The sequence below is a fragment of the Melospiza georgiana genome, chromosome 13 (assembly GCF_028018845.1).
Source record: "Melospiza georgiana isolate bMelGeo1 chromosome 13, bMelGeo1.pri, whole genome shotgun sequence".
NCBI classification, from domain to species: Eukaryota; Metazoa; Chordata; class Aves; order Passeriformes; family Passerellidae; genus Melospiza; species Melospiza georgiana.
The window spans coordinates 2,560,925-2,586,608 of record NC_080442.1 but is presented as its reverse complement, the minus strand read 5'-3'; the positions used below and the strand labels follow the sequence as shown (position 1 = coordinate 2,586,608).

General features: G+C 57.7%; 2 protein-coding genes across 3 annotated transcripts; one reads left to right on the top strand and one right to left on the bottom strand.

The window, feature by feature from the left end:
• Nucleotides 1-1,965: 1,965 nt before the first annotated feature.
• NR2E3 (nuclear receptor subfamily 2 group E member 3) lies at nt 1,966-5,395 on the bottom strand. Its single transcript, XM_058033516.1, has 8 exons — nt 5,338-5,395; nt 4,174-4,324; nt 3,391-3,494; nt 3,061-3,309; nt 2,791-2,972; nt 2,353-2,584; nt 2,172-2,277; nt 1,966-2,098 (listed from the first exon to the last, which is right to left on the bottom strand). The coding sequence occupies exons 1-8, from the start codon at nt 5,393-5,395 to the stop codon at nt 1,966-1,968; spliced, it is 1,215 nt and encodes a 404-aa protein (XP_057889499.1).
• Nucleotides 5,396-13,036: 7,641 nt separating this feature from the next.
• On the top strand, nt 13,037-25,140 carry AP3B2 (adaptor related protein complex 3 subunit beta 2). Of its 2 annotated transcripts, none has more exons than XM_058033492.1 (27): nt 13,037-13,224; nt 16,014-16,089; nt 16,200-16,274; nt 16,385-16,480; nt 16,566-16,726; nt 17,268-17,334; nt 17,871-18,053; nt 18,158-18,337; nt 18,570-18,667; nt 18,944-18,998; nt 19,079-19,150; nt 19,306-19,368; nt 19,586-19,718; nt 19,801-19,910; nt 19,984-20,160; nt 20,245-20,431; nt 20,535-20,653; nt 20,862-20,973; nt 21,282-21,483; nt 21,560-21,725; nt 21,809-21,863; nt 22,443-22,549; nt 22,681-22,912; nt 23,009-23,093; nt 23,523-23,620; nt 24,289-24,427; nt 24,657-25,140. In XM_058033492.1, exons 1-27 carry the CDS (start codon nt 13,112-13,114, stop codon nt 24,805-24,807), a joined length of 3,312 nt encoding a protein of 1,103 aa, XP_057889475.1. In that variant the 5' UTR covers nt 13,037-13,111; the 3' UTR covers nt 24,808-25,140. The 2 variants fall into 2 exon arrangements, with proteins under 2 accessions (XP_057889475.1, XP_057889476.1); XM_058033493.1 differs by having other exon boundaries at nt 13,039-13,224; nt 18,161-18,337.
• Nucleotides 25,141-25,684: the final 544 nt, after the last annotated feature.

Genomic DNA, 25,684 nt, shown 5'->3' with positions numbered 1-25,684 from the left:
CCCGCTCCTCCCCAGCCCTTCCCCGGCAGGATTTGGGGTCCCAGAGGGTTTCCAGAATGTACTGACTACTGGAGGGCTGCGAGGGGAATTATTGTTATTTTTCACGGAAAGTTTTCTAAGTAATTTATAAAGTCGCTGCTTGTAAACTAAACAGAGTGTGTATGTAAGAGGATATATTATCCCGCGTCGCCCGCGCTCGGAACCTTGTACAAAGTGACAAAAACGGACAAATAAAAGTGTCATTCTGCAAAGGCCAACAATTCCCAGTGGGACATGGTTCCTGCCACCCCCTGCCCGTGTCCCGGGGCTCTGGGCCTTGCTCCATTTGGGGTTGTGAAGTTGTGGATTTTCCCAATCCCAGTCATGGGGACGGAGGAGCTGGGATGGAGAGCCAGGGCTCCAGATCACTTCCCTTTGGATTGTTTAATGCTGCTTGTTCACATTCTCATTATTTATGTGCACAGAGTTTCTATTTTAGTGGTTATTCACATTGGTTTTATTTTTGTATATACAGATTCTTTATATACAAAATATTTTAATCAGATAATTTTTATTTGACTTATATTTGGACAATTTTTCAATTTTTCTGCATTCAGATAATTTCCAATTATTTCTATTGGATTATTCAGATTATTTCTATAGATTAGTTTTAGGTAGACTGTTAATATTCAGACGACTTATTTTATTTTCAATTTATTTCTATTCAGATTATTTCATTTTAATTCTGTCCACATAATTTAATTCAGTTGATTTCTAATGAGATTCATTATAGTTCTCTTATTAATATGCAGTTTGTTTATTCTCAATTTATTTCTATTGATATTATTTCAGATTATTTAGTTTTATTTTCTTTCTATTCAGACTATTTAAGGAGACTTCAAAGCAGCTATTTATATTGCTATAATTTACATGCATTTGATTCTATTAAGATTATTTCATTTCATTTTATTTGTGTTTTTTACTATTTAATTCCCATTTTATCTAGTCAGATTATTCATACTAATCTACTTAAATTAAGATAGTTTTTTTCAGTTATTTTCTATTCAGACTATTTCAGTTTATTTTGTTTCGTTACATTTCTATTTAAATTATTTTGTTCAGATTCTTTCTAATCTAATATTTTCAAACGTTATTTATATTTATCTATTTTATATTCAGATAATTTCAGGTCATTTTCATTTTATTTTTATTCCTATTTTTCTACTATCTTCCTTATATTGGTTATTTAATTCAGATTATTTATACTAATTTCACTTATATTTAGTTTATTTCTGTTCAGATAATTTCTTTTCAAGGTACTTATATTCAGATTATTGATTTTTATTTATTCCTATTTGGGTTATTAACACTCAGCTGGTCCCCCCAGTCCCCCATGCAAGGGGACCCAAGTCATTGGCACAGGGACTCTGGCTGCAAAACTCTCTTTATTCCGAGTACAAAACGGGGGACACAAGTGGGACACCCTGGAATGCAGGGACAAGGGTCTGTCACCGCGTGTCACCCGGGCTGGGGTCACCCCTGTGCAGGGTCAGCCCTGGCCTGGGCTCAGCCTGAGGCTGTCTCAGTCTGGTGTCGCCCCCAGGTGTCACCACCTTTGGCTGTTGTCACCCTGGCTGGTGTCACACCAGGTTGGATCATCCCTGGGTTGGTGTCCCCGAGGCTGCCCCCGGGTGGCAGTAGCTCCTCATGGTGCCACGGTGCCTCTGCCTGGGTTCTTCCAGCATTTGGGACACCATGGAGATGGACCCAGCGAGGTGGTGGCAGTGCCCTGGGCACGCACTTGGGGACATCCCCCAGGGAAGCTGCTCCCACCTCCCAGCTGTGGCAGCGTTCCACAGTCCTGGACATTGCCCCAGAGATGGGACCACGGGCACCTTCAGAGCCCAGGCTGGGGAGCCCCAGGCTGGGGGTGACAGGGTGCCAGCGCAGGGTGACAAACGAGCCAGGTGACAGCGGGAAGGGGGGTCAGTTCTTGAACATGTCACACAGCAGCTTCTCCATGGGGGTGTTGCCGATGGTGCGGCGGAAGAAGAGCAGCTCCACGCGCTCCGAAGAGATGAAGCGCAGCGCTGGCAGGAGCAGCAGCAGCTTCCCAAACCTGGGGATGGAGCGGTGGCCATGGGTGGATGTCCCACCCTGGTGGCACCCTGAGGAGGTGGGGACAGCAGTACCTGACGGGTTGCCCGGGGTAGTGGGAACGGTTGTGCTGGCCCAGCATCACCTGTGACTGGTCCTGCAGGTTCTCCACCTGCTCAGGGTCCTTCAGGCCACGGGTCTCTGCGGGGACAAGGGGGTGACAGGCTGGGGGGGGACACGGGGATGGCCAGTGGTGGCTGCTGGGGGTGGCCTCACCTGGTTTGAAGAGCACCACGGCCTTCATGCAGGCAAATTCCGTGGGGTCAACAGCCAAGGCCTTGAAGCGGCCGAGGGTCTCCTGCAGCGCCCGCACATCCAGGGTGGCCGGCAGCAGCTTCCCAGGGCCCGGCTCAGGGACAGCCAGGAGCGGGCAGCTCTCCAGGGGCATGGACCACTGGATGGCACAGAGCAGGAACAGCTCACTCCATGCTTCCTCCAGCAGGATCACCTGGGGAGAGCGGGGAGAACCCCAAAACCCCTGTCACCCCCAAAGCCTCCAGGACCTGTAGCCACCACAGCTCGTTGGGCTGATGAGCACCTGCAGGGGAACCCTAAGAATGCTGTGGATATGCTCCAACTGGCTGCTACATTTTTTGGGGTTCCTGTTGCCCCATAGGCAGATCCCCAATTCCTCATGGAGGTTGCCAACCCCACCTGGTCACGGAAGGGCAGGTTGGAGAAGACGGGCAGGTTCTTGGCCCATTTCACGGCCATGAAGAGGAGCCGTGCTGAGGTCTCGTAGATGTTTTCGGGGCTGGCTGCCGGGTACGGCGCCACCTGGTACTCGCCGGCCGCCCGCTCCGGCTCGCTGCCCGTCACATCCACCGTCTCATCAGCTGCAGGGGTGGGAGAGGACACTGGTTGTCACCACACCGTGGGGACATCCACCACCCACCCACCCCCTCTGCACTGGCAGCCACCCACCGTCCTCGGGCTCCAGCTTGGCGCAGGTCTCGGCCGTCATCAGGCTGGCCATGAAGCGATGGTTGGTGGGCGGTGTGGGCGCTCGGGGACCCGGGGTGACAGTGGCGCCAGGACCACGAGGAGCCGGACAGGTTGATGGGGGAACCTCACATGTGGTGGCCACATGCTCAGGGGGCAGCTCAGCATCCAGCTGGATGCTGTCCAGCTGGACCTGGGCTGTGCTGCGGGGCTGGCGCTCGTTCTGCACAGCTGGGCAGACAAGGTGGCATCAGCACCGGCCACCCCGCTGTCCCCCCAGCTGTTTGTCATTGTGTGTCCCCCCCATCTTACCGTCCTTGTTCATGCCAGCCTGCAGGCACTTCTTGAGCCGGCAGGCCTGGCACTGGTTGCGGTGAGCCTTGTCCACTGGGCACAGCCCTGTCCCTGCCTGGCACCTATGGGGAGAGGTGGCACATGGCTGCAGCCCCTGAGGTGGCCCCTGTCCCCAAGGAGCATCCTCCCCCATTGGTACCATGTCTCCCCCCATGGGTTCCCTCCACCCACCAAGTGCCACAACCATGGGTGCCCTGTCCCCAAGAGGTGCTGTGTCCCCAGTGGGTGCCCTGTCCCAGTGAATGCTCTGCTTTGATGGGTGTTTTGGCCCCATCGGGGCTCTGGACACTCTCCACAGGTGCCTCTCCCCCAGCATGCCTGTCCCCTGAGTGGTTTTAAGTCCCCCTGGGTCTCTGCCCCACCCATTGCCCATGCCCTGGGGTCCCTGGCCTGCTGAGTGTCCATCCCAGGGTACCCGACCCCACTGGGGGCCTGCCCCAAGCTCCCTGTCCTGCTGGGTCCATCTGCAGTGTCCCTGTCCCACAGGGTCCATCCCTTCCCTGCTGGGTGCCCCATCCCATGGGGTCCCTGCTCTGCTGGGTGTCCCTACCCTCATAGGTGCCCATTTCCCCCACTCCTGCCCCACTGTGTCCATCCCCTGCATCCCTGGGTGGCCATTCCTGGGGTCCCTGCCCTGTGGGGTGTCCTTTCCTCTATGGTGTCTGCCCATGGGACCCTGGTTCTTGTCCCTGCCCCTCTGGCTGCCCCTCCGTCCCCCCATTTCCCTGCCCCTGTTCCCACCTGTAGATGAGCTTCCTGCGGACGCTGCGCTTGAAGAAGCCGCTGCAGCCATTGCAGGCGTAGATGCCGTAGTGCTTCCCACTGCTGGTGTCCCCACACACCTTGCACAGCAGCACCGGGCTCAGCTCCTTCCCAGGGGCCGGGCTCAGCCCTGTGGGAGGGGAACTGTCACATCTGGGTTGACTCTGGGCATCCCAATGTCCCTTGTCCCCCCCACAGCCCCTGCTGCCTCCCAGCAGCCTGGAGATGGGGTGGCTCCTGTCTGCTGGTTCAGCCCAGGGACATGGATGGGGACAACTCAGGGACTCCACGCAGGGTACAGCATCTTCCCACAGCCCAGCGATGCAGGACGGGCTCTCAGAGGAATTTTGAAAATTAAAAAAGGGATGAAATTGTGTTCTTAGGGAGGGGGACACCAGGCATCCCAGAGAAGGGCTGCAATCAGGGATGGGAGGAGTCCTGGAGAAGGGACAGCTCTGGGGACGTGGGACACCCCAGACAACAATCACAGCAGGGAACTGTGGGGATCCTGGTAAAGGGCCAGGGACCAAGGGCATCCAGGTTTTTACAGGGGATCCCAGGAATCCTGGAGCAGGGGCATAGCTGGGGACCTCAGGGATGCTGGAGAACAAACACAAGTGAGGACCGTGGAGAGGGTCGGGCACTGCAGGCATCCTGGCCTAGGGAAGGACCATGATAGGGATTCAGCATCTTGGAGAAGGACGGCAGCTGAAGAGCCCAGGCATCCCAGCGGACCTTGATGGGGACCCTGGGCATCCAGGATAAGGACCATGAGGAGAAGCCCAGCCATTCGGGAAAAGGTTGGCAATGGAGAACCCAAACATCCCAAACAACTATGATGGGGACACTGAGTGTCTTGGAGATGAACCATAATAGGGACCCTCAGATATCTCAGAGAAGGACCATGATGGGGACCAAAGGCATCCAGAAGAAGGCCTTGATGATCCCAGGCATCTCAGATGAAAACTGCAATGGAGGACCTCAAGGTAATTGACCACTATGGGAATTCCAAGTATCCCATAGGATACTCGGAAACGAGCCCCAGCATCTCGGGGCGTGAGCACAGTGGGGGCCCGGCCATCCCAGAGAAAATCCCCCGGTGTCCCCCCGAGTCACCCCCGGTGCAGCGGCGCCGCCTCTTACCCGTGGGGCTCTCATCCAGCCCGGCGCTCACCACCGACCCCGCCGGGGACGCAGCCATCCCGGCCTGTCCCTGTCCGTCTGTCTGTCCCTGTGGATCCCCGCGGAGGCTCCAGCCGGGCGCTGGGGGCTCGGGCAGCTCTGCGGCCAGAGGGGCTCCTGCCTTGCTCTCTTCAAGGCGGCTTAGCGGCGGGCGCTGTGTAAGCAGCCGCCTCTTTGTCACCCTCTTAATCTTTAGTGTCTGCGCGGGGCGGGGGGGATCAATCAGCCACGCGATGAAGAATTAAAAAGGTGCTGAGCCCCAGCCCTGTAACCCTAAACCCCGCGACACCCAAGCCACCCCCCCGCGCGCCGCCGTGGAGGTGTCACCCTGTGTCACCGCCACCCCGGCACTGCGGGGCCGAGATTGCGGCGCAGGAGGGCGATGGGGCCGGGGCTGGGGACCCCCCGTGCGCGTCGTCCTCCCCTTGGGACCCGCCGGGTCCTGTAAGCGCATAAGCCCTTCACTAAGGCGGTTAGAGGGGAATAACGAAAAGTGGTAATTAAGGGGGGTAATTTCCCTGCCCCCAAGTAATTAATTACCGGCCCTGATGGCGAGGGCAGGGGGGATGCTCGGTAGGATCCCCGCTGGGCCTCAGCATCCCCTCCCTGGGCCGGGGCCCTCCGCGGATGTTGGGGCTGCTGACACGGCACAGGGTGGGGGCCAGGTGGCCCCGGGGTTATGCAACCACCGCTAAACCCTCGCGGTGACAGGGCAGCACAATTTGGGATTTGTGGGCTTTAGCCGCTAAACCCCCCGGCCCCGCTCAGGGGGGTGGCGGGTGCCACCGTCACGGGCCCGGCCTGTCCCCAGCCATGGGCCAGCCTGAGGACAGGGGGTCCCGGCCTGCTGTGCCCCTTCCAGAGGGGCTCAGGGCTGTTGGTGCCCTGAAGGTGTCCCAGGGGACAGGCCCTGGAGGCGGGTCCCTGCTGAGGGCTGGCGGCCGTGACTCCAGTGGATCCAGGGGCTGGGGATCACCCCTGCGGCATCCTCGACTGATGCGGCTCCATCCCCCTGCCTGCAGCGTTCCTGCATCCCCCTGCCTGCAGCATGGCTCCATCCTCTTGCCTGCAGCGTTCCTGCATCCCCTGCCTGCAGCATGGCTCCATCCTCTTGCCTACAGCCTACTTCCATCCCTTTTGCCTGAAGCGTTTCTCCATCTTAACAGTCTGCACTGTGACTCACTCTACCAGCCTTGCCTGCACCATGGCTCCATGTTCCCACGTGCAGTGACATTCCATCGCCCTTCCTGACTGTATGGCTCTATCATCGTTCCTGCCCGGGCCACGGCTCCATCCCTGCCTGCACCAGGGCTCCATCCCTGCCTGCACCAGGGCTCCATCCCTGCCTGCACCATGGCACCATCTTTGCTTGCACCATGACCCCATCCCTGCCTGCACCATCCCTGCTCCATCCCTGCCTGCACCAGGGCTCCATCCCTGCCTGCCCCACAGCTCCAAGCCCTTCCAGCCCCCTCCCAGCCTGGGACCCCCCATTTCCCCTGGGTGCCCTGTCCCACCCCCAGCCCCGTGCTGACCCAGATCTCTGACCGCCGCCATCTGCGGCCGGGGCCGCCTCCTCCTCCCGCGGCAGAATTATGACGCTGGGCTAATGCAGAAGGAGCAAGCTGTCACCTCCCTGCCCGGCCCCTGGGTGCCTCCACACCTCTCACCCAAGGGTGGAACACTCCTGAGGATGCAGGAACCCTGGCATACCGGGTGCCAGCCCTTCTGTGGGGACACGGGCCACCAGCACCAGGGACAGCGGGGAGGGCCAGCATGGCGGTGCAGCTGAGTTAGGCTAATTTACCATCCCCTCCTTGCTGTTGGGTAAAAGCCAGCTCTGGAGCAGGGATTTGGGAGGGGGATTAGCTGGGCCAACCATCTGCTGCCAGCCAATCATCAGCACCCCCAGGAAAGCCAATAATTACAAAAATATGGTTTCCCACCCCGTTTCTGCATTGCACCCTGATGGGCGCTGTCCCTGTGGTGGAATCCCCATGGAGCAGCACCCTGTCCTCTTCCCAGGGATGAGGGCTCCATGAGCACCCAGCTGGGCCCTGCTGGGAGCCCAGCCCAGCCCAGCCTGTTTGGGTGAGACACGAGCAGGCCTGAGGCCTGGAGGGGCTCTGGGTGTGGGTGGGGGTGAAGGAGCAAACGTTAAAGCCCGAGGCGGGGTCGTGACTCGGCTCGGTCACAGATGCTGGGGCAGATGCCACGGGATTACCCAGCCTAAAACCTTGGGATCTGCCCCCCTTCCCCCCAGCAGGCAGAGAGCGTTTAATTACTAATTTACTAATTACCTAAAGATGCTGGCAATGGGCTGGAGAGCTGCGGTCAGGAGCAGCCCCAGGGCTGCAGCCACCCTAATCCCACTGGCTGTGGGGAGCTGGTGGATGCACCCTGGCCAGGGACAGCTTGGCTGGGGACACTGAGTGACCCAGGGAAGCACCACTGTCCCGGCAGTCCTGCTCTGCTGGTGATGGCATGGAGTGGTGGGGAATGGGACAGGACGGTGGGGACAAGGAGGGAGACAATGGGGACAAGGAGAACATGATGGGAACCAGGAGGAGATATTGGGGATCGAGGGGTGCAGTGGGGACCAGGAGGGGATGATGGAGACCAAGAGGAGCCAATGGGGCAGGAGGGGAGATGATGGGGACCAAGAGGTGACAACAAGGATCAGGAGGGGGTGATGGGAACAAGAAAGAGGTGATGAGGACTGGGAGGCAATAATGAGGATCATGAGGGGACAATGGGAACCTGGATGTTTAGATAGTGACCCTGAGACAACGACAAATGGGAAGAGCAGGAGGTGACAGCAGTGACCAGGAAGGGATGATGGAGACCAGGACATGGCAATAGGGACAATACAAGGATGATGGGGACCAGGAAGGTGTGACACAGATCATGAGGGGGCAGTGGGATGCAATAGGGTGATGGAGATCATGAGGGGATGGTAAGGACTGAGATGGGACGCTGGGGACTGAGAGGGGAGGATGGGAATGAGAAGGGTGTGATGGGTACATGTGGGCAAGACAACAGAGACCAGGAGAGGATGGCGGAGATCAGAAGGGGACAAGGCCAACAAAAGGTGACATGAAGTTCCAGGAGGGTGGCTGTGGGACCGGAGGTGGCTGGGAAGGGTTAATGTGGCCGCCTGCACTGAGCTGGGCCCAGGCCAGGCTCGGGTTTCACCTGTAATTAGCTCTTGTTTATTGGAGGCTCCTTGATAAATGATTCTTTGAAGGTTGCCCGATGACAGAGGGTGACAGTCACCCACCTGAGCCCTGCTAAAGCCTTCACTGACCCCTGGCACCAGGATTAAAGTTTAATGTGACTCTGGAGCTGACCCCGGGCATGCAGCATTCTGGGGTGACAGGGCTGGTGGCCATCCCTGGGACATGGGGCCGGGCACAGGCTGATGGCCTCACAGGGCCAGAGGGTTTTGGCACCCAGAGGTGATTTGTCATAAGCCTGGTGGCCAGTGGTTACCAAGGCATTGTGGCCACAGGGCTGTTTCCTGCCTCCTTTGGGGTCACCCAAGAAGTTTGTGGATGAAATGTCACACCAGGTTGGGTTTGTCCCCTGGGGACTGGCCCTCCAGGATGGGCACGGTGCCACGGTGCAGCCGGTCGGGGCACATTCCCAGAGCCACCGCCGTGCCGGGGGCGGGCCGAGCTCCTGCCTCGCAGGCACCTTGGGAGCTGCGGCAGCTCGGGAAGCACCGAGGGGACCCTGGAGGTGACCAAGGTGAGGCAGCAGGGCACAGAACGAGCCCTGAGGGGTGACGTGTCACCGCAACTGTGGGGACAGAGTAGACCCCCAGGCATGGGGTACCTGTCCCCACTCCTGGACATGGTGTTTTCTCCTTGCAGATGAATCTCCTCGCCCAGGTAAAGGGGGAGCCGGCAGGAAGGACACCTGCAGCCAGGTGATCCCAGCCCTCTGCCATGGTACCCAGGGCCCTGGTCCCCACAGCTGGCACCTGCCTGGTGCTGGCTCTGGGCTGGGGGGGCAGGCTGTGGCCTGGGGTCTGGGCTGTGCTGGCAGAGAGGGGGGGTGGCAAAGGACAGGGGTCGGAAGGGGACAGGTCCTCGTCTTGCCCTGCCCTCTCTCCCCACAGGTGAGCTCCCTCCTTCAGGCCCTGCAAGCCCTGGACTGGCTGTTCCTCCAGCCCTGGCACTGGCTGGGCTCCTGGGTATGGCAGGTTTGGGGGTGCTGGCATGAGAACCCCAGCCAGGTGCTCGGGCAGGGGGTGGCAGCAGCCCAGGCCAGGGCTGAGCCACGCCACACGTGCCACTGGGGCTGATGCAAGGTGTTTGTCCCTGCAGGTGAGCAGCTCCAGGCAGGTAAGTGCTGGCATTGCCCCTGTGCCCTGCACTGCCATCTCACCCCCGGCACAACTGAGCCAAGTCCTGCCCACCCTGCCTTTTCCTTGGCACCCATGGGTGCCTCAGCACCTGGAGGAGGCAGCGCCTTCCCAAAGGGTTTCCATCCATGGAGACCTGAGACCCAAGCTGTGCTTAAGCCACCAATGGTGTGGCATGAGCCAGCAGATCAGTGACACTGCTGGTGTCCCCAGGGCACCGGTGGCCCTGAAACACAGCTGGGTCCCCAGGCAGTGAGCGGGGCAGTGACCACGGCAGGGTTCTTCCTCTGCGAGGTGCTGCTGGGACAACACTTCCACATCGTCCCCAACGGGGTGGCTGAGCCCCAGCCTGGCGACCTCTTCCTCTTCCCGCTGGCCTCGGGGGGCCCTGGCTGGTGGGGCGCCCACGCTGGCATCTACTGCGGCGACGGGGAGATCATCCACCTGGAAGGTGAGCCCTGGGAGCTGGCATGGCATGGGACATCTCCATGGAAGGGCATCTCCATGGAAGGGCATCTCCATGGAAGGGACGCGGGGTACAGAGCCCTGTTTGCCCCGCAGGCAGCTCAGGGGTGTCCCCATCGGGCGTGGTGGCCAAGCACAGCAAGAGGCACCTGCTGCGGACGCGGGGCCGGGCGCGGGTGCTGCGCAGGAGGGGCGCGCTGGACGCGGCCGCGCTGCAGCGCCGGGTGCGCGCGGCCATGGAGCAGCCCCTGGACTACGACGCCGTCTCCTGCAACTGCATCCACTTCGCCCTCGCCCTCCTGGGGCTGGGCCACCTGGCTGGTGCCATGGTGGGTGCCGCCTCCGGATCAGGTGTCACCAGCCCGGGGTGCTTTGGCATCTGCTCCAGCCATGTGTCACCAAACCTCTCTTGTTTTCCCAGGTGTCCCCAGCGCTGCAGTGATGGAGGTGATGGTGTGTCGCAGACATATTTCATGAAAAATCCTTTTGCCAGGATCATTTCTCTTGAGAAGCTGAGAAGCTTCAGCTTCTCTGTGTTTTGCTGCTTTGGAATGTGATTTGGAGAATTGTTTAGCCAGCATGTGAAATTGTTTTTACTTGATGACCAATGACAGCCACCTGTGTCAAGGCTGTGAGCAGTCACAAGAATTTTATTATCATTCCTTTTCATTCCTTCTGATGAAATCCTTTCTTCTATTCTTTTAGTATAGTTTTAATACATAATTTTCCTTTAATATATATCATAAAATAATAAATCAGCCTTCTGAAACATGGATTCAAGATTCTCATTTCTTCCCTCGTCCTGGGACCCCTGTGAACACCACCACAATGCGGAATATGTGGGGCTGGAGCGTCCTCCCCTGGGCACCAGAACTGCACCAGTGGTTTGCCAGTCCTCCTGTGTGGCAATAAACAGTTGCATGGAAACCCTGTGCCAAGCCTGTTTGATTTGTTGTTTTCTCACTTTTCCCAGAAGCTGCTGTCAAGGCATGTCCCACCTTGACACCCCTTGAAGGGAGAGGCTGCTCTTTGCTCCCTGTGGCCTCCTGAGACAATCATCTGCCTCTTCCACTGCTGCCATTTAATTTTGAGCGTAAAAATGGATATTCCATGGGCTGCTGGGTTGGAAATGGGCCAAAAGGCTGCATCAGGTGTACCCCAGGGGTCAGCTCTGTGTCCAGTCCTGGTCAAGCTCTTCATTACTGGTGCAGTTGATGAGGTGGAGTGTATCTGCAGTGAGGGGGAGCATCACCAACCCATGGGGTGCTGGTGCCAGAAGGGGAGTGCTGGGTCTGTGCTGGGCTCTCCCTGATGAGAGACACAGGGACACGCTGGAGAGACACCCCAAGGGTACACTGAGGCTCTGGAGCATTTCCCTGGGAAGGGAACCTGAAAGAGCTGGGAGAAGGGAATGTCCAGTGGGATTTTATCACTGTTCATTGCGGGGGGGAAGAAAGGGGGAATCTTCTCTGTGTCTTCTGAGGGTTGGGGTCTCCAGGAAGGTCTGAGCTCCAAGCAGGGCTGGGGGCCCTGGGAGGGCTGGAGTGAGTGTGCTTCTGTGCTAAAGATTAATTGGTGTCCATTAATATTCAATTCTGCAATCTGAACCATGGCCATTTTCCCTCGCTGCCCCATTCCTGTGGGATGGGGTGAGTGCTGCCCCATCCACACAACTCCAGGGCTGGTCAGTTGCCTGGAGAAACAATAATGGGAATATCTGGCAATAGTATAAAGTACCTGGGAAAAATCAAAGAAATGCAAACAGAATCTCAACTATAATAAATAATGATAACTTATGACTGATATAATTTATAGTAATATATAAAATATATATAGATGAAACATCGTAATATGCATAGTCATATCTACAATAATATTTGTATTTAACATCTGTAGTATAGTTAATATATGATCATATATCTAGTATATCATTCCTATCACGTTATTGATAATAATATTAAGTATAAATTACAATATCTATAATAATAATATAAATTATTACCATACCTAATATATATAATAATTTAGATATCATACATCACATATACTACCATGTGGAATATAGATCATAAAATATTAAATTTTATAATATAGTAGATAATACATAATACAATATGTAGTATGTACCACATTAAATACTATATAATAGAATTCATATAATCTGCAATATAATATAACATATAGCATAACATATAGCATATATAACATACTGCATATATTATATAATATATAAACTGTAGAATGGTTTATGGATTATCTAAAACACAGTGTGTTATAGATATGCCATTGAATATAGCAAATATATAGTTTTGCATACTTAATGAAATCTGTAATGTATTATAATGCAATGTAACAAATAACATGCAATATATGGTATACAGTATGCAGCATGTAATAGAGTCTATAAATTATATGTAATGTATGAATAAATGTATATTATGTATACTGCACACTGTATTACATTAAAATAATAATAAAATATAATACAGTAGGATTTAATAATACATATTATAACAGCCGAACATATCGCATTCTTTACTATAATGTAATCTATTTTAAACACATCTAATTATAACCATACACAGTCATGCCTATTGCAATAATGATAGATTTTGGTGGTTCTGGACGGGTATGTGTGTGGCTGTGAGCCCAGTGGCTGTCACTGTGTCACAGCCGCGTCCCCAGCATTGCTCTGCCGAGGCGCCCCGTGTCCCGCTCCCAGAGCCGCGCAGGTGCGGGCCCGCAGGGACCCCTCCGGAGCACCCGGGCTGCCCTCGGGCCGCGGTTCCCGGCGTGGCGGGGTCGGGGCTGTCCGGGGGCCGGGCCCGTCCCCGCCCGCGCTGACATCAGTTCCCTCCCGCGTCCCCCCCGCATCCCGCATCCCGCATCCCGCCCGCCGCCATGGCCGCCAGCCCGGCCTACGGCGAGGAGAAGGGCGGCTCCTCCAGCCTGGGCGAGCCCGAGTACGGCCACGACCCCGCCAGCGGCGGCATCTTCTCCTCCGACTACAAGAGGTGGGGACAATGCGGGCGCAGGGAACAAGGGCGAGCCGGCCCGGGCGGCCGCCGCTGAGGCCTTGGCCGCCGGGCTCGGCGGGATGCGGGACCCGAGCCGGGCTGAGGCGGCCCCCGACGAGGGGACATGGACAGGGACGGGGATGGGGATGGTGATGGGGATGTGGATAGGGATAAGGATGAGGATGGGGACAGGGATGGGGCAGGGAATGCGGTCACGCCGCCGCCACCGTCATTGCAGGTTGCAAAGGCCGGAGAGGGTGGGAACACTGCGGGATTTGGAGATGGTGCGGCTGGGGGAGATGTGCGGGGATCCCCCCTGAACCTCCTCCCACCCTCGGGCTGGGGCATCCCGGGCACGGTGTTCCCCCCACGGGATCTGCTGGCTCCTGTGGCTCTCCTGAGCTGACACCCCCCCACCGCATCGAGGATGGGATGTTGGGAATGTCACCCTGCCGTGGGACAGGTTCCTGCGGGGGACAGGGGTGAAGAGGAACGGGGGATGTGCTCCTGGAGCCGCAGGAATGTCTCTTGGCCCTCCTGACCATGTCAGTGTCCCCCACTCTGGCACTGTCCCCCGCTCCCTGCTGCCCCAGCAGGAAATCACTGAATCACCGTCTGACAGCATCACGCTCTCTACCCCGGCTGTGTCCCCCAGCCCAGCAGGGCCTCCCCATCCCTGCCCCTCTGGTGGTATCCCCTCATATGACAGTGTCCCTCCTGTCCTGATTCCCTGGTAGTGTCCCCCATCCCGACCTCTTGGCAATGTCCCCTGTTTGGGAGTGTCCCCTCTCTCCCTGTACTCCTCCCTTGTGCTGCCGAGTGTCCCCCATTCTGGATGTGTCCCTGATCTGTGATCTGCTGGCAGTGTCCCCATCTCACCGGGTCTCCCCTTCCCTGAACCCCTGGCAGTGTCCCCTTCCCCCTGATACTCTGGCAATGTCCCCCAGTATGACAGTGTCCTGCCAGTCCTGAACCCCTGGCACTGTCCCCCACTCTGGATGTGCCCTCCATCCATGACCTTCCAGCAGTATCCCCATCTCATGGTGTCCCCCCCTTTCCTGATCCCTTAGTAGTGTCCCTTGCAGTGTGACACTCCCTACCCCTGGCTGTGTCCCCAGTATGACAATTTCCCCCAGCCCTGATCCACTGGCAGTGTCTTTCAGTCTGGCAGTGCCCTCTATCCATGACCCACTAGCAGTGTCCCCATCTCAGAGTATTTGTCCCTCCCATGCGCCCTTGGCAGTGTCCCCCAGTTTGTCCAAGTCTCCCCCTCTCTGATCCCTCCTTGGCAATGACTCCCAGCCTGGAAATACTCCCCTGCTCCCATGTCTGCCAGTGTCCCCTGACCCCCACTGGCATGTCCCCCACTCTGGAAGCATTCCCCAGCCCTGACACCCTGGCTGTGTCTCCCCGTCTGTCCAGGTTACCTCAGTGATCTGCCATGAGTGCCTCCCACTCTGGCAGTGTCACCGCCCTCACAGCAGTGTCCCCTTACCCCTGACCTCCTGGCAATGTCCCTCACACCCACAGTGTCCCCCACACCCATAATGTCACTATAATCTTCATGCTGCTCTTTGTCAGAGCCACACCATGTCTGTCACCAGTCCTGTGAGCCATCTATGGCATCCATGGCACATGGGACAAGACAAATGCACCAAGTGTGACCCCACCTCCCAGGCTGGACACCCACGGGTGCCCCATCATGCCACCCTACCACCCAGGCAGAGTGTCCCACCATGATGTGCATTCCCCGCCCAGGACTGAGCCACTCAGCACTGGGGAAGGAGCTCCCTGCAGTGTCCCCAGGTCCCAGCTGCAGGTCAGATGTCACTTTGGACCTGACATCCCAAGGTGGCCTCACCCACTGGGAGCTGCGTCCTGATCTAGGCTGCAATCCAACCCCAACCACGGCATCAGGTTTCAGCCCACTGTGCTGGGCAGAGGAGCGGGGCCACAGCCCTGTCACCATCCCCAGGGCCACTGCCGCCTGTCACAGCCATGATGTCCCTGCCGCCAGTGCAGAAGCTGCTGCGGCAGCTGCCGGTGGGGCCGGCTGGCTGGCCGAAAACACCAGAGGGTGCTGGTGTGGCCGAGGAGGTGACAAGCCCGGTGCTGGCCCCCGAGGCTGGACAAGCCGCCTGCTACAGCGCCCTGCGAGCCGATGAGCTGCGGCCACTCGCCGGCACCAAGCCCGCAGGGGACACTGGCACCGGGCCACCGCCGCGGTAAGACTCCCCCAGGGAGCGCCCCCAGGACCCTCTGGTGTTGGTGGCTCTGGACGAGCACTGTCCCATGGGTGTCACCCTCAGATGCAGCCTTGCAGGGGCCCCAGTGTAGGGGGTGACCAGTGTCCCTGAGGAAAGAGGACAGTGGTAACAACTTTACTAAAGGCTGGTGGTGTTTTCCCAGTCCAGGGAGGGGACCAGGGAAGGACTTTGCATTGGGGTGTGCTGGCACATCTATGCCACTATGGCCATGAGGGGACAAGGGACACTCAGCCAAGCCAGAATGGAGCTGGTGATGGGCACCGATGGTTTAGGGTGACAACCACAGCCAGGATGGGACAGGGTTCTTGTCCCAGTGCCTGGGATGAGGATGGCACTGGGTGCTAGCACCATGCCAGTCCCTCCGGTTCCTCTTTCACCTTGCTGTAACCCAACTCCTGTCCCCATAAATATTTCATGATGAAGGGTTGGATTGCCAGCCTGATGGAAGGCTGGAAGCAGAAAAAAAAAAGACTAAAAACAGGTAAAAATGGTATTTTTTTTCTTCCTGGTGTGGTTCAGGCATGATGATCTCAAGGAGATGCTCGACAGCAACAAGGATTCACTCAAGCTGGAGGCCATGAAGAGGATTGTGGCGGTGGGTGTTGTTGTCACTGGTGGGGACATTGCTGGTGCCAAGCTGTCTCACGCTGTACCAGCCCCTGCTGTGCCAGCTGCCCAGTGTCACACCACTTCTTTTCCCCCTAGATGATTGCCCGTGGTAAAAACGCCTCCGATCTCTTCCCAGCTGTGGTGAAAAACGTTGCCTGCAAGAACATTGAGGTGAGGAAGGTCTTGGGTGGCCCTGGCAGCATGCCAGGGTCTGGCACTTTCCCTGTTTTTGGGGATTGGCTGGAGTTTGGGGGCTCTGAGGTGGCACCTTCACCCTGCAGGTGAAGAAGCTGGTGTACGTGTACCTGGTGCGCTACGCAGAGGAGCAGCAGGATCTGGCCCTGCTCTCCATCTCCACCTTCCAGCGAGGACTCAAGGTGGGCTGCACTGAGGACCCAGGGGAGGTCTGGAGGAGCACTGAGCCTCCCACAGCTGCACTGCAGCCCCCCACTGTCCCCCCAGGACCCCAACCAGCTGATCCGTGCCAGCGCCCTGCGGGTCCTGTCCAGCATCCGCGTGCCCATCATCGTGCCCATCATGATGCTGGCCATCAAGGAGGCCGCCTCGGACATGTCCCCGTACGTGCGCAAGACAGCCGCCCATGCCATCCCCAAGCTGTACAGGTAACGGGCAGGGGATCAGCTGCTTTGTGTAAGGTACACCAATTGTTGTGATAAAGCAGCCAAGACTCAGTTTCTTCATGCAGAAGAGCCAATTCTTTAGTCACAAAGCTGATATTTGTAGGAAATATCAGAAGGCACTGTGTTAGATCTAATTGGCTAACAATACACTGACACTCAGTTTATTAGTCAGTAAATGGCTAGGGTGTACATTTGTCAAATCTCTCCATTTTTGGTTAGTTTACATATTTTGTTCAGTGGTTCCCATGGGAGAGATTTCTTGTTTATTACAGGTGCAAATGGTTTTCTTACTAGAATAGTTTGTTATGCTAACTGCTTTCACTCTTGTGATTTTTCACATGGGAAGTTACAAGCTAACTGCTAGCTTAGCTAGAGTAATAGGGCCTAAACCATATTTTATAAGACCTTTCTTTTATAATATCTTTACCTGTATGCAACATCAATAAGGGTCTTGGCTGCTTGGTACAGGCAGGGATGGGGAGGAGTTTGATCCAGTATCACCTGCCCTGCTCCTCCCTCACAGCCTCGACTCAGACCAGAAGGACCAGCTCATCGAAGTGATCGAGAAGCTGCTGGCTGACAAAACCACAGTGAGCAGGATTCTGTGTCTCCCTCACCCCTAAATCTGGGAACATGACTGGCCTTGTGCCCTCATGGGGATGGAGGTGTTCTCACCAAATTGGTGTCATCTTGGGGATGCAGCCATCCCCACAGTGGGGATGCCATTGTCCTCACTGATCCAGCATCCATGAAGGGATGCGGCCATCTCCCAAACCAACATCTTTGTGGGGATGTCACTGTCCCTAGCAAGACAGAATCCACATGAGGATGCCACTGTCCCCACTGATCCAGCATTTTCACAGGAATGCAGATGTTCCCACAAAATAGTGTCCTTGTGGGGGATGAAGCCATCCCTGGAGAGCTGGCATCCTTGTGGGAGTGCTGCTGTCCCTACTGGGCCAACAGCCTCATGGGAATTCACCAACTCCACTGAGCTGGCATCCCTACATGGAAGGGCTGCCCACCAAACCAGCCCCCGTATGGAGATGCCACCATCCCCACCAAACCAACATCTTGTTGATGATCCCACCACTCCAGGAAGTCACCCCAAGCTTTTCTTTTGCAGCTGGTGGCTGGCAGCGTGGTGATGGCATTCGAGGAGGTTTGCCCAGAGCGCATAGACCTCATCCACAAGAACTACCGCAAGCTCTGCAACCTGCTCATCGATGTGGAGGAGTGGGGGCAGGTGGTCATCATCAACATGCTGACCCGCTACGCCCGCACCCAGTTCCTCAGCCCCAACCAGAATGTGAGTTCAGAATGCCCTGGGAGCCTTGGGATGTCCTGGGAGCCCGTGGGGAGGTGGGGTGAAGGGGGAGTGTTCTTGGGAATGAAAATGATCCCACCTGCCAGCAGGAGTCCTTGCTGGAGGAGAACACTGAGAAGGCTTTCTATGGCTCTGAGGAGGAGGACGCCAAGGATGCCAAGGCAGAGGCAGCCTCGCTGGCCAAGCGCAAGCCCTACGTCATGGACCCCGACCACCGCCTCCTCCTGCGCAACACCAAGCCCCTGCTGCAGAGCCGCAATGCCGCAGTGAGACCCTCTCTCCACCCTGTTCCTCCCCCAGGGCCATGGGTGGTGTCCATCTCTCTGGGCTTATGATGTCCCCACAGTCTAGGACTCACTGGGATGCTTGAGGGACACCCAGAAATGGTGTCCTCAGGGTCAGGCTACTTCCAAGTGCTGAGAATGGGGCTGGGGGACATGGCCATTCCTCAGGGTGTCCCCCATTCCCACCATGTGACACTTGGGTGTGTGTCCATAGGTGGTGATGGCCGTGGCACAGCTCTACTTCCACCTGGCACCCAAGGCAGAGGTTGGAGTCATTGCCAAGGCGCTGGTACGGCTCCTGCGGAGTCACAGGTCTGTGGCACCTCGCCTGTGGTGGTGTCCTACCCTTCCACCCCAGTTGTTGGAACCCGTGGGGAGCTCCAAGACCCTTTTTGAGAGACTCTCAAAAAGCCCATCCCTTGAGGGACATCAGGCTGGAGGCCTTTTTTGGCTGGTCCAGTCCAGACATGGGGTGACAGCATCTTGGTGGCACCAGGCTGGTGGTGGGTCCTGGCCCATATTCACAGGGACTTGCTGAGGGTGTTTGACCCTTGCCCCAGTGATCATGTCCCCTCTTTGTCCCCACAGTGAGGTGCAGTATGTTGTGCTACAGAATGTGGCCACCATGTCCATCAAGCGGAGGGTGAGTCTCAGACTTGGTGTGGGAGGAGTTGGCCCTGTTGACCCAGAAAATGACACTAATGTCTCTGGCTGTACATGCAGGGGATGTTTGAGCCCTATCTGAAAAGTTTCTACATCCGCTCAACGGACCCCACACAGATCAAGATCCTCAAGGTGAGCTGGAAACACCTGTCAGGAGTGGGTTTGGGGCTTCATTGAGCCCTTTCTTTGGGTCAGCTGTCCTCATGCCCTGGGGACACGAGGACATCAAGACCCCTGTGCCCTGTCACCATGCCCCTATGCCGCTCATCTCTTCCTCATTTCCACAGCTGGAGGTCCTCACCAACCTGGCCAATGAGACCAACATCTCCACCATCCTGAGAGAGTTCCAGGTAAGCCATGGCCATACTGAGGCTGCCACCCTGGCATGGCTCTTGGTGCCAAACCACCACCATGGAGGGGGCAGAGGAGAACCCCTCCAGCAGGAGTGGGGTGAGGCCATACCAACCCCATCAGCGGTTCCAAAGGGCCCCAGTGTGTGAACACTGCCAGGGGGGATATCCAGCACTGGCACATGGGTGACATGCCATGTGTGCCCTTCATGTGCAGACCTACATCCGCAGCATGGACAAGGACTTTGTGGCAGCCACCATCCAAGCCATCGGGCGCTGTGCCACCAACATCGGGAAGGTGCGGGACACCTGCCTCAATGGTCTGGTCCAGCTGCTCTCCAACAGGGATGGTGAGTACACACAGCAGGGGTGAAATGGGAGCTCCATCGCTCTCAGGGCAGGACCCAACTGAGGCTGGGTCTCTGCCCACAGAGCTGGTGGTGGCTGAATCCGTGGTGGTCATCAAAAAGCTGCTGCAGATGCAGCCGGCCCAGCACAGCGAGATCATCAAGCACATGGCCAAGCTCACTGACAACATCCAGGTTGGTTGGGGCGCTGCTGACCCACAGGAGCAGGGGATGGCAGCAGTGCCACATGTCTGGGGGCATTTCACAGGTGCCAATGGCGCGGGCCAGCATCTTGTGGCTCATCGGCGAGTACTGCGAGCACGTGCCCAAGATCGCACCTGATGTGCTGCGCAAGATGGCCAAGTCCTTCACCAATGAGGAGGACATTGTCAAGCTGCAGGTCATCAATCTGGCAGCTAAGCTCTACCTGACCAACTCCAAGCAGGTACCGGGGATGTGATCCCAGCGTGGGCCTCAGTTTCCCTGCCAGGGAAGGAGAGGCCAGCCCTGAGCATGTTCTCTGCTGCAGAGCAAGCTGCTGACCCAGTACGTCCTCAACTTGGCCAAGTACGACCAGAATTATGACATCCGTGACCGGGCTCGCTTCATCCGCCAGCTCATCGTGCCCACTGAGAAGAGCGGGGCCCTCAATAAATACGCCAAGAAGCTCTTCCTGGCCCAAAAACCAGCTCCCATCTTGGAATCTTCTTTCAAAGGTACCCATCCCTGGTCACAGGGCATTGGGACATGGGGCGCAAGCTGTCACCACAATGCTGCATGGCTCTACCTGAGCTGCTGCCTCCTTTCACCTTGTCGTAGATCGGGACCATTTCCAACTGGGCTCCCTGTCCCATCTGCTCAACGCTAAGGCTGTGGGCTACCAGGAGCTGCCTGACTGGCCAGATGAGGCCCCTGACCCCTCTGTGAGGAATGTGGAGGTGTGTGGAGCACCTTGGGTGCATGGGGGATGAGGGGCCAAGGTGGGGACACTGACTGAAGAGCCCCAGAAGGTGCCTAGGTACTGCTCACCTGCCCCTGTTCCCTCTCTAGTGCTCACACATCCGCTTGGGGATGGGGGGACAAGGGTGGGTGTTTGGATCCCCCAGTCATGGGGATGGCCCTGCTCCATCAACCCTGTGCCAGCAGGTTCCTGAGTGGACCAAGTGCACCAGCCGGGAGAAGAGGAAGGAGAAAGTGGAGAAGCCTTTCTACTCTGACTCAGAGGGCGAGTCAGGGCCCACGGAGTCGGCAGACAGTGGTGAGGACCTGAGGGCATGAGATATTGGGCAGTGGTCACTGTGGCCATCAGGCAGGTGCCACAATGGTGGGGCATTGTTCAGGGGACATGACAGTGGAGACACCCCATCATGGGAGGGACATGGCAGGAGATGTGGAGGGAGGCAGTGGTGGGCAGTGGGACTATCCAGGAATGCAGGGGGAGGATGCAGTGGCAAGGCAGCAGCAGGTGTGGGGATGCAGTGGGAGGATGGAGGATGTAGTGGGATGAAATGGGAGATGGAGGAATGTGGGGGGACACAGCAGCAGGGCTGAGCTGTGCCCCCACAGAGCCCGAGTCCGGCAGCGAAGAGAACGGCAGCAGCAGCAGCTCTGGCAGCTCCAGCTCTGGCAGTGAGGAGGAAGATGAGGAGGAGGAGGAGGACGACAGCGGGGAGCAGTCGGAGGACAAGGAGGAGGAGGAGGAGGAGAAGAGGCCAAAGAGGAAGGACAAGGAAGGTTCCCATAAGGCAGTCTTGGGGACTGCAGGCAGGTACGCCCTGGGAAGGCAGGGGGATGCTCCCAGTGAAACCCCCACCCCAACCCCCTGAGCTGGGCTCTCCCTGCAGCCCCAGCGAGGAAGAGGAGGAGGAGGAAGGGGCAAAGAAGGCCAAGAAGAAGGCCCCACAGGGGAGGAAAGGCCGTGCTGAAACCTCATCAGAGGCCAGCACCTCCGAGAGCAGCTCCTCTGGCTCCGACTCGGGCTCCGAGGCAGAGACCAAGCCAAGGAAGGCGGTGAGGGCTGGGATGGGCTGGGATGGGGGCTGCACAGGGATACCTGGACCCCCTATTGAACTCCCATCTCTGTCCCACTGCAGCCCCCCAGCAGCAAGGCCAGCTCCAAGGAGATCTCCCTGCTTGACCTGGATGACTGTGAGTGGCTGCCTGGAATACACAAATGGCTGTGGTGGTGGTGCTGGGGAAACTGAGGCATGAGCAGTCATCCCAGTGCCATCAGGACTCCATGGGTCCTTTGGGAGCTGCAAAGCTGGGACAAGAACAGGTGTGGTGAGGGGTCCTTGTCCCCAGAGGATGGCTGTGGGACAGGCAGCTGTGCCTATTGGATTGTCCCTGTGTGGCTGTGCACAGGGACAGCCTACAGGGTTGTGTCTACACCAATGGAGCTGAGCCACTGGGCTGTCTTTGTGTGGCTCTCCCCATGGGACTGTGCCACCAGGGCTGACCCCACATGGCTGTCCCCATGGGGCTATCCTCATGAGGCTGTCCCTATGGAGTTGTCCCCATGGCACTATGCCACCATTCTGTCCTCATATGGTTGTCCCCATGTGCTTGTCCCCATGGAGCTGTGGCATTGGGCCTGTGCCCATGCTATTGTCCCCATGGAGCTGAGCCACTAGAACTGTCCTGTGTGAGTGTCCCCATGGGGCTATGCTCACAGCCATGGGGCTGTGAGCTCTGTTAACCCTTTCCTCACCCTTCCCCACCTTGCAGTCACTCCGCCTCCTCCCCAACCCATCCCCTCCAGCAGCATCATCTCCACCAGCCTGGTGACTGACCTGGAGGGCCTCACTCTCACCGACACCTCCCTGACACCCACCGTAAGTGTCCCCCGTGGTCTCCCTGGGGAGGTCCCAGGCCTCCTCCTGTCACCTGTGGTGGCTCCTGGGCCCTCTGCCAGCTGCAGGGGTTGCAGGGAGCCCTGAGCAGCCCCCGCTGTCCCCTGGTGCAGCTGCTGAGCCCGGCGTTCAGCGCGGTGAAGACCTACGAGCTGCTGCACCGCATGGCGGGCGAGGGGCTGGCGGTGGAGTACTGCTTCAGCCGCCGGCCCTTCCCCAGCGACCCCCACATGGTGGCCGTGCAGATCCAGATCTCCAACAACACCGACACCGAGGTGAAGAACCTGCGGGTCAACGAGCCCAAGCCACTGTCCGGCATGCGGATACAGGAGTTCCCTGAGATCGGTATGGCATGACACGGCGTGGCCGTGACGCTGAGGGGGGAGTGGGGACAGGGGTTGGGTGGGAATGTGGGATGTAGTGGCAGCCCTGTGGTTCCAGAGCACCTGGCGCCAGGGGACACAGCCACCGTGGTGATGGGCATCGACTTCTGCGACTCCACCCAGGCAGCAAACTTCCAGCTGTGGTGAGCATCTGGCGCCGGGCAGGGCAGGATGGGTGTCGCCAGGGATTCAGGGCATCAGGTGCTCCAGAGGTGAAGAAAGTGGGATAGGTATCAACATCCCTCCACATAGCAAGGGACAGGAGACAGCAGAAGCAGGGCATGAGGGGATGGAGGGCAGCAGGACAGGCACCAGAGTCCTTCCAGGGAAGGAGGAGACAGTCAGATGGGTGTGGGGTGGGTGGGGGACACCAGGAAATGCACAGGCCTCTCTGCAAGGGGACAAGGAGGCAGCAGCAGCTCCAGGTCCAGCCTGACAGGTTCCCCCCATTCCTGAGCCCTTTTGTGCCACAGTTTCAGCAGTCACCCCTGCCCAGGGCAGGGATGGGAAGCAGGACATGGAGAGGGGACATAATCGGAGCACATGCCCCTCTGACCCGCCTGTCTCCCCAGCACCCACACGCGCCAGTTCTACGTCTCCATCCAGCCACCCGTGGGGGAGCTCATGGCCCCAGTCTTCATGAGCGAGAACGAGTTCAAGAAGGAGCAGGGTGAGTGGGGCCAGGGATGGGGACAGAGTGCTGCACGGGCACCCACCACTGACACTCACCCCCAATTTTGTCCCCTCTGCCGCCCTCGCTGTGGCCCTAGAGCACCTGGCACGGCCGGGTGAGGGTAAGTGGCTGCTCAGCTGGCCCCTAGACTAGCTCTGCTCCCCTCACCCCCCCCTGCACCCTCAGCCTGTGGGCTGGGGTGACCACCCTGGTGCCAGGGTGGCTTTGTTGGGTCTCCACAAAGTGTGAAGGGCCCATGTCACCCTGGCGCTCCCAGAACTGTGTCTGTGAATGACACCCTGTGTCCCCATGCTTCTGGATCAGCACATCCCCACCCTGACCCCATGGATGGTGGCAGTGTTGAGTAGGGAGTGCTTAGTGCCCTGTAGCACCTGGCCCCATTGCTGCCACTGTCCAGAGGAGCACATCCCCAGGGATGTGGCTGCTGCCACCAGGCAGGCACATGGGATGAGCCCAGGAAGGGTTATGAATGATTTTCCCAACTCCACTGAATGCTGAACCAAGAGCAAGCAGAGCAGCCAGCTCAGGATGTCATGGGGAACCTGAACTCAGGGAGCTGGAGGGGCTTGCTTTGGGAGTGTCAAAGCAGGGCCCAGCAGGGTGTGTGGCCAGAGACAGGCAGGTGCCTCTGTTGCCTGCTCTAGGGAAGCTGATGGGCATGAGCGAGATCACAGAGAAGCTGACGCTGCCTGAGAAATGCCGAAGTGACCACACCATCGTCCAGCAAGTGACCTCAGCTGCCAACGTGGGCCGTGTGCCCTGCGGTGCCAGCAATGAGTACAGGTAGCTGCACCCCCAGACCTGGATCAGGCAGGCGCTGTCACCCCTCCGTTCCCACCTGAATCACAGGGGGACACTCAGGGCTTCCTTTAGGATGAGGAGCCTGCATGAACCCAAATGGGACAGCGGCCGTGGGTGGCAGGCACCTGCCTGTGCCCACCAGAGCATCCCATGGGATCAGAGAGTGACGGGGGACAGCTTGCCTTGAAGCCCTGTGTTTACCACCCAACAGGTTTGCAGCCAAGACAGTGACAAGTGGGAGCCTGGTGCTCATCACCCTGGAGCGGCGGGAGGGCTCCACGGCCCAGCTGACCATCAACAGCGAGAAGATGGTCATCGGCACCATGCTGGTGAAGGACATCATCCAGGCCCTGACACAGTGACAGCCGGGCTCTGCCGCGCCCATGGCCCTGCCCTCCCACCCCTTCTGCCCCATGCTGCTCCCCAAAACACTCCCTTGCCCCTGTTTCTGCCAGGTTGTTCCCTGCCCCGATCCCAAAAGGGGCGGCAGGCAGCGGCCCTCGGGCCAGCTTTGCTGCTGGGCGGAAGGAGCAGGATGCAGCAGATGGGATGCAGGGAGGTGTCCTACTCGGAAGGGCAGAAGCAGTTCCAGCCCCCATGGAGCCCAGTGTGGCCCCAGTCCCTCACTGTCATCTCCCGATGTAACCCTTATTTATTATGTCCAGCATCTCCCAATAAAGTTCTTCTCCAACGTGCTCTGTTTCCCTCCTCTGTTCTGTGGGCACATCAACCCCAGATTCCCCCCATGCCGGGCTCTGCCAGCCTCCCCGGGGCAGCCACATGGGACAGCAGGGGACCAGCCATCCCTTAGCTGACTGGAAACATGCAGAGTGTCCCAGGGGTGGGTGGCTGCTGCGTCCTGGAGAAAACCTGGCACATGGTGTGGGAGTGAACCCCCCAGGGCAGGAGGTGCTCAGTCAGAGCAGGGATCTGAGGAGTTTTGGGAGGGTTCCAGCTATTTATTCAAGGCAGAATTGCTCATGCTTCGACCGCAGAAATACCTGCTACGTCAGGGCTGGGTCTGTTCTGCAGTGTCACTGGAGGGATTCCTGGGGCCAGCTCGGGGAGGCGTTTCATCTCCAAACTGGGATTACAAAAAAAGAAGGAAATCTGACTCTTTATTAAGATCTCTCCTCCCAGCACAGGCTGGGTGGGATTTCAGTGAGCACTGGCTCTCTCCATCCAAAGCTGCAGCTCAGCTCAGCACAGAGTCAGGCCCGGCACCAGAGGCAGAGGATG

Bases quoted from the DNA above. Each gene is read 5' to 3' on its own strand.
- AP3B2 (XM_058033492.1), top strand. From the start codon at position 13,112: ATGGCCGCCAGCCCGGCCTACGGCGAGGAGAAGGGCGGCTCCTCCAGC. The intron at 16,275-16,384 runs GTGAGGAAGGTC...TTCACCCTGCAG, and splicing joins TTGCCTGCAAGAACATTGAG to GTGAAGAAGCTGGTGTACGT. The intron at 18,668-18,943 runs GTCTGTGGCACC...TTGTCCCCACAG, and splicing joins CGGCTCCTGCGGAGTCACAG to TGAGGTGCAGTATGTTGTGC.
- NR2E3 (XM_058033516.1), bottom strand. From the start codon at position 5,395: ATGGCTGCGTCCCCGGCGGGGTCGGTGGTGAGCGCCGGGCTGGATGAG. The intron at 2,973-3,060 runs GTGGGTGGCTGC...CCACCCCTGCAG, and splicing joins CAAGCTGGAGCCCGAGGACG to CTGATGAGACGGTGGATGTG. The intron at 2,585-2,790 runs GTGGGGTTGGCA...CGCTCTCCCCAG, and splicing joins ACCTGCCCTTCCGTGACCAG to GTGATCCTGCTGGAGGAAGC.